Raw genomic sequence first — 15659 nt, 5'->3', positions numbered from 1 at the left:
ATTTTTATAAATTTTAATACTTTGTAATCCCGTTCGATTTCTCATTATATTGTATGACAATACATTTTATGAGTTGGCAACAAAAATAGTTGAGGTTTGTAAAATCCATCAAACTCTCATGTAAGCTCGTAGTGTAGAATTTACAAAATAGAAGTGTCATGAAAAATCGAGAATCGGCTAATATTTATCCGTTGAAAAGATTAATTTTTCCCGAAGTCATGGATTATAAATTGATATAGTAAAGATAGAATACAAAAAATAAAAAAAAAAAAAAAAGGAAAAAAAAAGAATGAAAAATATAAAAAATATAAAAATATAAAAATAATATTCAAAATAACATGACCAATGAAGCAAATGATTGGATGTTACATTGAAGAGGAATAAATGTCTTTACATTTACAGCTCAGTAGAAAGATTTTAGGTTCAATTAGACTTAATTTATAAAAAATAATTTAACGTATGTAAACATATTATTAATTTGAATAGAAAAATATTCTAAATAATTATAATTGATGCAAATTTTCGCGATATATAAATAATTGTATTTGATTGTACATTTGTGATTGTACATTTATCGTATCTAAATAAAGAGAGAAAAAAATAAAAATAAATATATTTAATTATCGGTAGAATTGTCTTGGACAAAATAAATCTTTACAAACTCAACTGTCATCGTAGACAGAATAGTTTCAATAGCGTGAAACAACTCATTTGTGTGTATAATTCTTTATGTTTGAGTCATAAAGTGAAAGAAAAGTTGATGTTAAATTTACTTGAATGTATTTTTCAAAATAGACTCCAATAACGTTATTCACATTTTAAAAATATGTAGAAAAAAATAATAATATAATTAAGTTCATTTATCAATGAAAAATAATAAAGTATTACTTTGAGTAAAATACGCGAGCCATCAAACGGATGTGAGTTGTTTTTCTTTGAATAGGAAAAGCTCAGTTAATATTAGAAATGTTTATATAATGTAGGCATTAAAATATTCTGAAAAATCTACAACTTTAGAAAAAAAAAAGAAAACAGTAATATTTCTTCCAAAGTATTAAATTATTCAAATCTTTATACATACACGCATATATATATATATATATATATGTATTTGTTTATTTATTTATACATATGTTTGTATGAAAATAAAAAAAATAATGTTGTTACGCAGCTATTAGAAACATTTGTATATCTTAAAAAAAAAATAGAAATACAATTTTAATTAAGAGAACGTTAATATCAATAGCAATTAAGAATATGATTAGTTTATGTAAATATTAATGTCAGCATAATAAAACTTTCTTTAGAACTTTAATACAGCTTAAATTCAATTAAAAAATTTGAGTTTAGAATTATCTTAACAAATATGTCGATATTATTTTAAAAGTGACATTACTATTAAAATAATCGTCAAATTGATAATTATATCCAATTATGTAATGCTTTATTTTTAGAATTAAGCAAATTAAGATATTTGCTTTTTTTTTCTCCTTTATAAACAGTGTGTACTCAATTGATTTGTTTAATTAATTTGTAACATGAATGTAAAAATGTAAATGTGATAAATGGAATATAAAATCACAAATCTTACAATAATTCTAATTTTATTATTTTATAATATTTATTATATAGGATAGTGACTGAAATTAATTAATGCATTGAATCCAATTAATGATAGAAATTTTAATACAATAAAAAAAAATGTCATTAATCAATGAAAATTGTGCTAAGAAAATATTCGTTTATTTTTTGACAATACACGCACGCACGCACGCACGCACGCACGCACGCACGCACGCACGCACGCACGCACGCACGCACATACATATATTCGAGATTATTATGATAATTTAATGTATTACCGGTATATAACAGCGTAACTAACGTAAAGCTTTGTTTTATCTTTATTGAAAGTGATACATTGACTATTTTAAAATAATAAGCTAATAAATATAGAATTTCACAATAATAGGCTCAATCTTTAAGACATTTCAAAACATAATTTAATATACACATAAGTTAATTAGATTATTTGAATGATATTAGTTTTTGCTTTCTTTCTTTTCGTTTAATAAGGCTTAGAAATATTAATCTTTCCTACATCATTTATTTTAACGTATATTATTTTTTAAATCACATGGAGGTGAATTTTTATATACTTAATAATAATCAGGGCATATTTTTTTTTTTTTTTTTTTTTTTTTTTTTTTTTTATTAAATGTTATCGTACGTAAATTTAATAAGTGTTTTTATTAAAATACTACAACTTATTATAAGCATCACGCGCTGCTTTTTACATAGCCAAGCTGCTAATTAAGCCAATTAGTTATTAACAAAAAAAAAAAAAAAAAAAAAAAAAAAAAGAAAAAGGGAAAAGGAAAAAAAAAACGACAAAATCATTAATACTTTGTATAATAACAACCTTGTTAAAACTTTGTTTATTAATAGATATTTATAATTTTGATATTACATCGATATTGTATATAAATTGTGCACTATAATAAAAATAATACGCGTATAGATTTTAGAAAATACAACGGCTGATGTTAAATTATTTCATAAGCATTTCCTTCCATTTTATTTACCGCGGCATTCCGATAAAGTGCGACTTTTACGAGCTCGCGGATGAAGAGAAAAGTAACGCTCAAGTGACACACGCTGCTCCCAAATAATGTGAATGCCAAATAATTTGAAAAGGTCATTGTACCGGATAGGAACTGATATTTGAAAAACATAGTCAGCGATATTATAGACTAAGGTGACAGTAACGACATTTCAAATTATTTGATTGTATGACGCTCGGCTCGATTTACCTAGCCAGCCGAAAGCAGAAGCTGTACGTGATCTTTACCTCAGCATCTATGTACGGGATATTCCGTCTCCGTCATTGACGGCTGAGAAGAAACAGCCGCAGATGCAGAGACGAGAATAGAGACGAGGCAATTTTTCAGTGAGTCGAGCATTGTGACGAGAGCTTTGATGGGGGGGGGGGAAGAGAGAGAGAGAGAGAGAGACGACGCCACGTTCTTCAAGGTCGAGATGCTTGTTGCTTTCGCGCGTCTTAAATAAGAAAAAGGAAATGGTCAATGGATGAGTGACAGAGATTGACGGCTGCCGGGCTTCGATAGACATTTATTTTTGTTATTTAAATGGATTAAAGAATTCGCGTTGGCGACATTACTGAATGTATACTGAAAGGGAATGAATTTTGTTTTCACGCGTACAGTGTGTGCAGTACAAAAGCAAAGAGTGTTTATTTTTTTTTTTTTTTTTTTTTTTTTTTTTTTTTTTTTTTTTTTGTCACTGTTAAGATAGTTTAAGGGTGGTATTAACGAGGATTTTATATTATACGCTTTTCTGTTAAAACTCATTTACGAGAATATCGTTTGCTGGTAATCAAGATACAGTGATTATTAAACATTGCTGTATTCCTTCGTCGATAAATTTTAAGCATAAAATTTTCAAGTATTAAAGGGACAGTTTTAATGTATTTTAATTGTGGATAAGATTAATTACATTGAGCACTTTAAGGGAATTAGTGTAATGTAAAATTAAAGAAATTTTGAAGACGAGGATTGAAAGAGGTATTTTTAATTAAGGCAATTAATAATATAATAATGAAAATAATGATATATAAATATTTCTAAAACAATATATCGTAGGTGAAAATTGCATAAATTTTTCAAAATACGAGTACTAGATCTATAAAAAATTTTTTATAAACATTAAGACTGAAACTTAAAAAAGTCGAATTACATTATAAAACTATATTGATATGATTGTGAAAACTGATTGATATAAGCTATATATATATATATATATATATATATATATATATACGTGTTCGTGCGCGTGTGTGTATTCTTCAATTTATTTAGGAATTGAATTTGAAAAAAATGTTAATACTTTACATAACTACACTTATTCTATTAATATGTTTTGATGTAACTCTAATTAGTTATTACAAGGTAGCAATTAAAATAAAATTTTCACTAGTTATGCATTATTTTCATGCAACCGCTTACTTCCTTTTAGCGATCTTAACTGTAATTAGAAAATATCTTATTAACTCTATTGTATTATCTGTCACATTTGCAATAATACTTGTATATATTGTTAATTTATCTAGTAAATTAATGGGAAGCGGAGGTATTTATATATATATATATATATATATATATATATATACTTACGTATTAATTTTACAAATTATTATAAATAATAAGATAAAATTGATATAATTCCCTACCACGACAAAGAAAATGCCATTTATTTCTTATTAATTACAAGTCCCATTACATATATTCTTTAATCTTAAATAATAAAACATGTATGCATAAATATCGTATGTATAGAACAAATGAAATTCTTTAAATTTCTTTTAATTGTTTGAAATTCTTAAATAAGTCTATTATATCAAAGTGTTGTCATTTAATTATTTTATCATCATTTTAAACGCATATAATAAATAATATTCATAAGTCTAATATTAATTTTAAAGGTTTGCATTAAATTGAAATTTCCACCTTTAAAAGTTTTATTGGAATATTTAATTAATTAATAGTAAAATGCACCGACTAATTTAATTTACTAATTTTATATTAATATTTTAGACTAAATTTGAAGGTAAAAAACTGAAATATGAGCATTATTTTTAATTAAGATTATCAAAGGTATAAATTATAAATTATTTGAATAAATTATTGAAAAATGTTTTTAGGAAAAATCAAACCTTCGCTGACTTTATCTTTAAAAACATTAACTTTTTAATTTGAAATATGTATAAAATATATTATAGGTGGTATAAAAAAAAAAAAAAAAAAAAAAAAAAAAAAAAAAATTTATGATATTACAGGAGCAAAATTTTGTCATATAAACAATACGAAACTATAATTTTATATTTAAAAATGTAAAACCAATTATTTTATTTATTGAGTATAATAATACGCTATACAATTATCTCTTATCGTAAATTCTAATTTATAATCATAATTATAAAATATTATCAAATTTTTTTAGTTCAACGGAATCATGAATAAAAATAATGTAAACAGTACTTTTCTGTAGTTTGAGATAACATTGTTTAAAATAGAAGATGTAATTAAACTAAAGAAATTAATTTGTAACATTGAACGTTGACTGTATGAGTTTATTTCCAAATGAATAAAAATAGCTTGTTATTTAAGATCATAACTCACTAATAAAATAAAACTGTGGACTTTACATTTAAAGATTCATTAATAAGGGGAGTTTATAAATAATAATAATAATATTTTTGTTTCGTAATTGAATATAAAGATAAAATTAAAGCTATTATTAGAATTAATTTCATAGATAAATAAATGTAAATAACAATTGAACGAAGTTTCTAATTTTCTCACTTCATTCTCAATTGAAATATTGAATAAAATATAATTATTGATAAGGCAATTAATCTCTGTGGTCTGATGATTAAGTAGTCATATGGCGAATAAAATAAATGAATTAGTTTTATTTATGGATTTTGAGCAAATATTATGCATAAGACAGGTATTCAAGTATCAATTTATAAAAGATTTATTTATAAAAGTTACAAATACTTATTAATACATATAGCGTGCATGTGTAATATGAATAAATAATATTTCACGTATTAAAATTTAATGTACGAAGTATAATATAAAAAGTATATTGATATATTTTTAAAGTAACCTTAACATTGTTTTAGAAATGTTATTTTTAGTTCTTTTACGAATTATATAAATTCGAATGAAGTAGGAAGAGAAAGTTTGTTATCCACGTTTACCCACATTATGTCGTTGTTTTAATATCCTTTTCATTACGTGAAGAAATGAAGTAAAAAGGATGTGTTTTCTTTTGAACTATTTCAAACATATGTATTGTTGGTGATTTTGGCAAATCGATTAGATAAAGTAATAATAACCCCGCTTTTCACAAATAATAAACAATGTTAGATGAATATCCTAAGAATCAATTAATTTCCCATTATTATCGCTTCAATCTCACAGTACAATTATCATTCATTTTTCCAATACCCGATACCCGAAAAGCACTATTATTCTTAACTTACGAATTACGTATACAGACGTTCACGTACGTAGTCGCGCATTTATAATATAACGTAGTATTCATTCATTAATAAATTATGAAATAAAAATATTCTCGCTGAATGCAAATGTAAGGTACATCCGTATTCACGGCAATATGATTTATAATTTTCATACTTGTTTCTTGCAGCACACCGAAGCAGTCACACTCACAATTAAACGTATGTGTTATGATTTATGATTTTAGGTTCGAGCGCCTTTCAGCGCATTGGGTTGGCCCCGATGCCGGCCCGGAAAGGCCTTCTTGCGCCTCAAAATACCTTCCTCGATACTATTGCGACACGCTTCGATGGAACCCGTAAGTCCATTTACAAATATTCGCTCGAGCTTAACGTGGCCGCGCAATCTGGGAAATACCGGGCATCGGGGAAGAAACAACGAACGGAAATTAGAAAAGATTACGCGGCGAGCTTATCTGCTTTATTTACACCCATCACCTTTCACCCGAGCGATATCAAACAATGCATTGGGAACGTTGGCAATACGCGCTATCCATGTTGTCGTAACCATGGCTTTCTATTATATTTGGATTAACGATGAGCTTAATTTACGAGGACAATTTACGGCTGAGGGATCTACATTCGCACTCATTAGATTCACATAGCGCGCACTTTGTCCGTTTCTATAATTGATCTTATTGACTTCGTTTCACCTGCTTCATTAGGCAACCTATGTTATATACAATTTTCAAACTCCTGTATTTTAATGCGCATGCGAGCTAACACTCGTCCAGGCAACTCGCATCATTATTGTACAAATATAATAGAATATTGGTTATTTAAGAAAAGATTTATTGCCTCGTATGGAAATATTTAAGAGAGAAAGTCATTTGTACGATAGGCAATAAAATATACCCGTAAAATTATTATTTTAACTATGTAGAGATTATTTAATTTTACTTTAAATATACTTAGATGAATTATACACTTTTTATAATTTTGTTTTGTTTTGTTATATTATTACAAGTTTAAGTTTATTTAAGAAAAAAAAAAAAAAAAAAAAAAAAAAAAAAAAAAAACATGTGTTTTACTATGAATATATGAAGTTATGATTCAATTATGAAAAAAATTTTTATTTCCATATAAACCTTATGTAGGTAAATCAAAATATTACTGTCTGTTACTTTAACCGAAAGTTTATTAGAATTTCATTATTCTTTTAAAAAAAAAACAATAAAAAAAAAAAAATATTAAATTGTATATACCAAGTTATATAATGAAAATTTTTTAATTTTCCATTCTCTAGTCCTTGGTTAAACAAAATTAAATAATTAAACACCATTGAAATACGATAATCCATAAATTATTTTATATTACACGTACATTCAGCAATACTCGCACACTATCGTGCAAATTATCAACACATTCCAATAAGCATTGTAAAGCAATGTATAAATAATTCGCCGCTTACGTATTAATGCATTTTTCCATTATGACTGCTCCAAGAAAATTGTAAATTCGTTCCTTTCAGAGTTTCTTTCGAAAAATTCTTTCCAAGTTTTCGAGGCTTCAAAATGTAGGATAGCAAAGTTGTTGCGAAATTTGATATGAAAAGTAAACCTCTCGACGTGACACCTTTACATGTTAATCGTCTATAAATTTCACAGTTAGCAGTCAACGTGCCACGAAAAGTGCATTATAGTTTGCATTGCAGAGGCATATCGAAGCTCCAATGAGAGAAAGTTCACTCTTTTGAAGTTATAAAGCCCTAAATACATACGATCTTCGAAACTTGTAGTAATAGACAGTGTTTACGACTGAAGAGAAATAGAAATGATCGAACTGAATATTTCCATAAAAAGTATAAATTACATCAACATTATAATTTTAGAATTGGATGGTATTTTATATGAATTTATTGAAATGTAAAATTAAATGTTAAGCCTATGAGAATTCTATTTTAAATAATGTAGGTCTATAAATATTATTGCAAATTATTTATAAATCGAGTATTTAGTCCATACGTTACAATAAAATGTATAGATTACAGTTACAGTCTTTCAGTGAATTTTCAAATATTTTTGTGATTCTTTTATAAATTTTAGCCATTTAAGAACGAATGATGAGGAAATTTTAATAAATAATTAGCATGTTAAGATTAGCATGTAATATAGTATGTTAAATGAAAACGTATTATAAATTTTCATATTTATGAATAACGATTTAATGATTGTCTAATTGCATATATACTTTTTTCTTCTTCGATATATATTTGTGCTCGACTTGGAAAATAAAGTAGATGAAAATAAAAGAAAATGAGCTGACGTTATTCGAAACAGCCGGGCGAGAATTCTCTTAGTTACTTAGTTACAAACTTTGCGATCTAAGTAACTCAAATCGGGGCATTTATTCCTCTCTGCCCTTTCTCAAGTTTTATACTCCATGGAGTTGTGAATTTCTAAAGTATCAGACGTATACATTTAGAAAATAAATACAGTAGTAAAACAGATATAAGTTCAGACATTATGAATTCGAGAATGAAATAGGTATTTAGTTTAAGACAAATACTAGCTTTAATCATTTTCAATAATATTACATTTGCATCTTAATATTCTGTTTAATAAAGTCTGTATGTTGAAATTATATATTATATTGGCGAATATAATATTTATTGAATTCATAGATAATCAAATATTTTCTTTTTATTAAATATTTTGATAAATGCATATAAACGGAATTGTTTTTAATCTCAATTATTATTATTATTATTATTATTTATTATTATTATTATTATTATTATTATTATTATTATTATTATTTATTTTTTTTTTTTTTAAATTTTTTTTTTATATTAATTTTACAATATTTGTTTAAAAAATTTTAGTTTATAAAATATTTTCATTAGACTATGAGATTACATCGTAAAAACAAATAAGGAAATCCGAGTTATTCTATATTTGTCTAGAAATATTCTATTTATTTAAATTAAAAAAATTCATATTAACCGGCAACTGTTATATTAAATGTAACGTGCGTAATATGTAACTTGTTTATATGCAAAAGTAGTATATTATTGTGGGATTCGATGAGAAAAAGTAAGTGTAGGAATAAGAAAATGTATACACATTAATTACTCTTTATTTCTTATTTTTTATTTTTTATTTTTTATTTTTTATTTTATCTTAAGTTAATACAAAAATTTCACCTGCTCTGTCTATCTAATACGATAATAATTTTGCTATCATTTCCTATAATTAGTACTATCAAATAAATATCTTCGAGATTACAAATTAGTGATAAATATTGATGTAGAGAAGCTTGACAAACAATTTGTTTTTCATGGAATCTTATATATTTTCGAAAATTTTTCATATCAAGACAAATACTGGTATTTATTTAATACACGTTTCAATGGATCTTAAACTACTAAGGGGAAATGTATGTCTAGTAATTTGTTTTATAGAAGAAAACGAAGTTGAAAACGAAGACAAAGTAGACGTAGATAATTCTCAAGCTCAAGTGAATAAGGTAGTATAAGAGAAATATACCGATTGATTGACCTTATCATCTGGTATAATTAGCAAAATTCATAGATTTTCATAAATATATTATTGTTTAATTAAAGAGAAAAGGCATATCAATATATTTGTGATGTGCAAAATTTTTATTTATTGTATTAAATTGTGTAATTAAACGATCTTCCATTTGAGAATACAAATTACATATTAAATACGGATATAATTGATAATATTCATCCGAGTTCTTACTGAAAGTATTAATTTTTAATTGACACGGTTGACTTTGTATAATTACGCTTTGAATTTATTACTTTTCGGTATTAAAGCACTGCATGGATTAGCCGGAATAACAACATTACTGACATCTATAAGCTAGCTATATTTTATTTTCTGTTTATTCTGGAAGTCATGGTAAGCAACTGATATATACTGCCGTAATGTAATCCTTTCATCATGCATTACGAATGATAAATAACAACATTAAGAATTTATTTGGGAATTACCATTTATATTGTAACAAGTGCATTGAATATGCTGCTCATAATGTAAAGATGAAAATGTACGTCGAGGTGAGGGAGATTACAAAGGTCGAATAAAGAATTTGATTTAAAAAAGAATGAAAGAAGGATGGAAGGAAGGAAGGAAGGAAGGAATGGAAGAGAGAAAGAAAGACAAGAAAAGATAAGCAACGGCTGGGAGAGCAAATGAATGAAAAAAAAAAAAAACAATGATACGTACCTCACTAGCGAATAAAAAGTATCGCAAGTGCTAGAGATGAGTGATACGGAGAAGAGGATAGGGATGTAGTATTGGCTCGATTAAATATCGATTCATTCGCCCAATGGTTTTTCGTATGCCACTCGCTCGTTCTCCTCCTTGCTAAGAAGAAGCATTGCTCGCGTGCCTTCGCTTTAGTACTTATTTTTTCCGATGCATGTCTCGCAGGAGGCGCTCCTTGAAATCACATTATCGAATCGAGTCGCTCATGTAAAATCCGCGATTTATTGCAACGTAACGATTCGCTTTCAGCTGCGTATCCATTAGAATGGCATGGACATTATCATGGATATTGTAATAAAAAGTAGGAGAATCGATTTCTTTATACAGGACCTAAGCGTACATTTTAGTATGCAGTAGCGTAATTTATACGCGTATAAATTTCTATTATTTTGATAAAATACGAATAATGTTTTGGGACATATGCAATAATTTGCATTTGAGCATTTCAAAAGAATCGGGAATTTTTTATGCTTATTCTGATGCTTGTAAGGACATTTGTTCAATAATGCAATTTTTCCAGTTGAATTTTACGAGCTTAACTTTAGGAACTTAATTTTAGGAATTTCAAACTTAATTATCCGAAATAATTAATACTTGATTTTGATTAAAAGAAAAAAGAAAAAAACAAAAACAAAAAAATAAAAATTCTGCCTCGTTTATTTAGAAATCTTGTATGCGAATTTCTGATTTTGAAGTTAAGTAACCTTTTGTCATCACGATTTCATTATATTTGCTATTATAAGTGTATTATTGAAATTATCAAATATCTCGCGAATTAATATGTCAAAGTGAGTTAATACCTTTTATATACTAAATGTAAGGGTCGTTGTGCATTATTGCGCAAATCATCGGGGACTCAATAACAAGAACAAGAAAAATATAACGACCGTACAAGAGCATATTGTATCAAGGAAATGATTGCAAATATAATGGAAATCAAATGTATCATCGACGTATTCATCGAAAATCCTCTTCCGTACAATTAATTAGCACGAGATATAGAGGCTCGACAAGCGTCTTTACAATTGCATGATCCGTATTGGCAATTGACGAACCTACACATTTATAAGTTCAAGCACCCTTGATTTACAGTCTTCGATGTACTCGGAAAGTACTATAAAATGCATATCCATGGTAAATATTAGAATGAGAAAACACGCGTAAGATGCATTTCTTAGACTAGATACCAATACTACGAACGACACAATGATTTATATTATGAATTTTTTAATAGATATGGATTATATGGATATAGTTGTTGACGCGTATATATGGATTTTTTTTTTTTATGTTTCCTTTTCTTCACCGATGAATATACGTAAAATGTATAACATTCTGATTAGATGAGTTCATTAATTTCATTTTATTCGAGGCTTCGTTGTTTCCCAAGTGATAAATGTATCACTCTGGCTTTCCGCTCAAAAGGGGTTATAATTTCCTTAGATTTTGCGAGTAGAGAAAAGGCTTCAAAATACGAGAAAAATATTACAAAAATAGATAAGTTTAAGTTTATGGTAATAAAGCGTTAGATAATTATGTATAATATTTATCTCGGGCTGTCGGATAATATTTTTAATCCTTTATTATAATAAATCATAAGATAAATAAATTACTTAACAAACGTTCTGATGGAAAAGAGATTTTTCAAAAATATAATTTGACTAATCATAATACTATTCTTTTAATAGTAAACACAGAATGATTTTAATTGTAAAAGATAAATCAATATTTGAATGCGCGATAAAAGATCTCGGATAATATGATATATTTACTTCTATTCGAGGTAAGAACGAGAGAGAAGAGGCCTTGATTACACCGAAGGTTCAATCTCAAATATATTAGACAATAAACCAGACAAAGAGAATAGATTACTCACACGCACTCTCTCTCTCTCTCTCTCTCTCTCTCTCTCTCTCTCTTCACCTACGTCCCTATCTCACTCTCCTTCCTTCGCGCTCGCCCTCCCTCTTGTCTCTTTTGTTTCGCTCGAAAAATCAATACCACAAGCTATGGATTCGCCGGTATCTCGCGAAAGGATTATCTCTCCCTCTGTATCTCCTTGCTTGACTCGACTACATCACACATCCATCATTCTCCTTACTCTCTACCTTTTATGAACCGCTAGAGAAAAGCCTAAATATGTTCCTTAGATTTCCATCGCTTTCCTCCTCACGCTTCGATTCCACGCGTCGCAATATTTCTTCTGCTTTGGTTGCTGCTACGCACACCCTAATCGTCCTTTCTCTATGACTTTCCGTTTGTCGTCACGGCTTTTCTCTCCAGTCCTACATACTGAGAGCCATAATTACGAATTGGGGTAGAGGACAATCATTTCGATCATTCTGCATGCTCGATTATCGCTATGTACGTTTATCTTATCTTAAACTGGATATTTTACAAATCAGCGTTAAATTATTGGGGGCTTTACTCTAGCAAATGTTTAATCATTTCAACAATTTTTTTCTACGCACTTGCCAAACTATTCCATATGCTATCATAATAAAACAGCGATCAGTAAATTAAGGAGGCTGTGTCTCGTAAAATATACGATAAATATACGCCTTTCTGTAAATAAATAATCATTATTAGTACTAATGTCAATTATACAATGCATTGATTTTCTTTTTAACCGTTAACCTTCACGCAAAACTATATAGATCATTTTTACAATTAGTACTACTGGTGCTTTATTCGTTCAGTCGAGAGTAAAAATTCTATATTTTGTTATATTTTCTGTTATATTTTCATTCTCCTTTGTATTTTTATTCCCGACTCGTAGTACATATACTTGAAAATTAACAAAAACATATGTTCGCCTTTCCATTAGCATAAATGTCAAAAGTAATTTTTTCTCTTTCTCTTTCTTTTGAACCGTTTGTAATTTACGACAACTTACACAAAAATGTCATTACTATTTTGGTAAAATTATATCCTTTTACAAGTGCCTTTATAATCTCCATTAATCTCCATTAATAATGTAGCTTGGTGATATTTTATTATTATACACAAGCTTTTTTGATAGATGCGCAAAAGAAATATTTGTAATAATAGGTGAGTTTATACTTAGTCAATGCAATAAGAATAATAAATTTATATATACAAGGGGTAATTTTAGATAGGTAATTGAAGATCATTAATATCTTCTTAAAAATCAAGAGCATTTAATATTATTAATACTCGTGAGATGTGTACACATGAGATCGTGATCATTTAGAAAAAAAGTTCATTTGAATTTTATTTCAATTAAATTTATAACAATCAACTTCTAATCGTTTAGAATGACGATAAATTATTCATATTCGTGTTTATAAACATTGAAATATACCATTAATAAGAATGAAACCACGATATTATAGATTATTTGATGTTTAAATTGATATTATTTTCTGTTCCAAGCTAAGTGTACAGATACATGACAATTATTTCTTTCTAAATTCATTTAGTAACTGCAAATTTAACGTATAAGGAAAAGAAAAAACGAATATTATTGAAAATCATTTTTCTACTTATAATATTTTATTATAATTTATCAACTATTATCACATAATTAGTTATTTAGTAGTGATATATATATATATATATATATATATATATATGGGTTCACAGAAATTCCGTTTGTCTTACTTAAATGATTGATGGAATAAAATTTTACTGCTAATCTCCCTTATCGAGCCCATTATGGATTTACCGTAGCCTTTTTAATTTATTATTATAACAATAAGCATAGGATACATTGACACAACTGGTAACCATTTTCATGTACACTAACAAAATCGTTCTACTAAAGTGTCGTGTCATCGACCTCACGCATTAAGCTCTCGAAAAATGAACTTAGTCATTCTTGCAAATGGAAAAAAGATTAAAATTACACTGCGATAAATCTCGCGAATATTACTCCCATCGATAATTCATAATCTGTTAATGTAAATTCGTATTTGAGGAATTTCAGTGTCAAAGGGCGATAGAGATTCGTCGAGATAGATTGACGTATTTGCGAAAAGGTAATATTATAAAGTCATATTTAAATTATAGAAATACAATAATTTTAATAAATATTTACGATTTCTCCATCAATTGTATTGTTTCTAATATTTAATAATGTGAATATACCTGCAGGAAGCTTTAGTAAGACGAGTGAGATGTTCTTTACATAATTTCTAGACAATAGACTTGTAATAGTCTAAAACAGATTTTTATACAATGCACATGAGATATTGACAGGTGGGTTTTAACAATAATTTTATCTTCTAAATTTGTTTACGAACGAATAATTTACCTATACATTATTAAACAATGATTTTCAAACTTTTGTATTTATGTGTAACGTTACATACTCTTTTATATTCGCCGGAATTATTCATCAAAGATGCATGTTAAATTTACTTTGGCATTCAACGTTATATTATTATATATTTTTACGAAAATTTCGTTAAGCTTCTATTTATAAGCTTTTAACGCGATTCAAAGTGTAAATAATCTATGATTTCAAATTAAATGCCTTGAATTAAAGCCTTGAATTTACAGTGCAGAAGGGAATTGATGTCCAATAATATTATTAAATATTAATTATTCATGAGATGACAAATAATTTATACGTATGCATTAATTATAATATTAAATGTAAATTATCAGTTTTATGAAGATTATTTTAAGGAATTGGCAATCTACAATAATCTTGTAAATACATAAATTTCAAACATTTTTTAAAAGGCGGAATTTACATTTTTTTCCTTATACATATTCATAATTGATTGCTTGTTATATAAATAAAAATGCGGACTCTATAAATTACGAAATCAGTCGAATTAACACCATGGTAAATGATAACGCCATTAACTTCCATACTCAGGCGTTGCTCAAATTCTCAACATCCATGGCGTTTCGCTAGAATGCACTTAACGACGAATTGACCTCGAGATACTCATGAACATCGAGCAATGCAATTTTCTCGTATCGACAGAACGTAAGAGCATTTTCATCTTCATTATCTCACTATATGTGTGTTTCTCCAGTCGAATATGGATTTGCCCTTACGAGGAATTTGTAATCATAAGAATTCCTCCATTGTTCCGATAAAGCAACGAACGAAGAGAGAGAGAGAGAGAAAGAGAGAGAGAGAGATAGAAAGGTAATGATTTTCTTTTGTTTTTTTTATTTATGGATGATCCGGGCTTGTTGATAGTCCTTTTATATGCGCGCGCGTGTATGTGTGTGTTTTCTGCACCATTATCGTTATTCCTCGTCAGCTCCACACGTAATAGAAGTTTTAAAAGTCATTTCACATACTATTTATTTACAAATAAACGATCTTTCCC

General features: G+C 27.4%; 1 protein-coding gene across 1 annotated transcript in view; it reads left to right on the top strand.

Moving 5' to 3' along the window:
- Nucleotides 1-6301: 6301 nt before the first annotated feature.
- Nucleotides 6302-15659, top strand: part of Elk (Eag-like K[+] channel) — a 124725-nt gene continuing 115367 nt past the window's right edge. The window contains exon 1 of the mRNA XM_011500098.1: nt 6302-6405. Within this exon, the coding sequence (XP_011498400.1) occupies nt 6330-6405 (76 nt within the window). The 5' untranslated portion in view covers nt 6302-6329. The remainder of the gene's footprint in view (nt 6406-15659) is intronic.

The sequence above is a fragment of the Ceratosolen solmsi genome, unplaced genomic scaffold (genome assembly GCF_000503995.2).
Source record: "Ceratosolen solmsi marchali unplaced genomic scaffold, CerSol_1.0 scaffold41, whole genome shotgun sequence".
Taxonomy (NCBI): domain Eukaryota; kingdom Metazoa; phylum Arthropoda; class Insecta; order Hymenoptera; family Agaonidae; genus Ceratosolen; species Ceratosolen solmsi.
The sequence above is the reverse complement of the archived record's forward strand: the minus strand, read 5'-3'. Positions and strand labels throughout refer to the sequence as shown.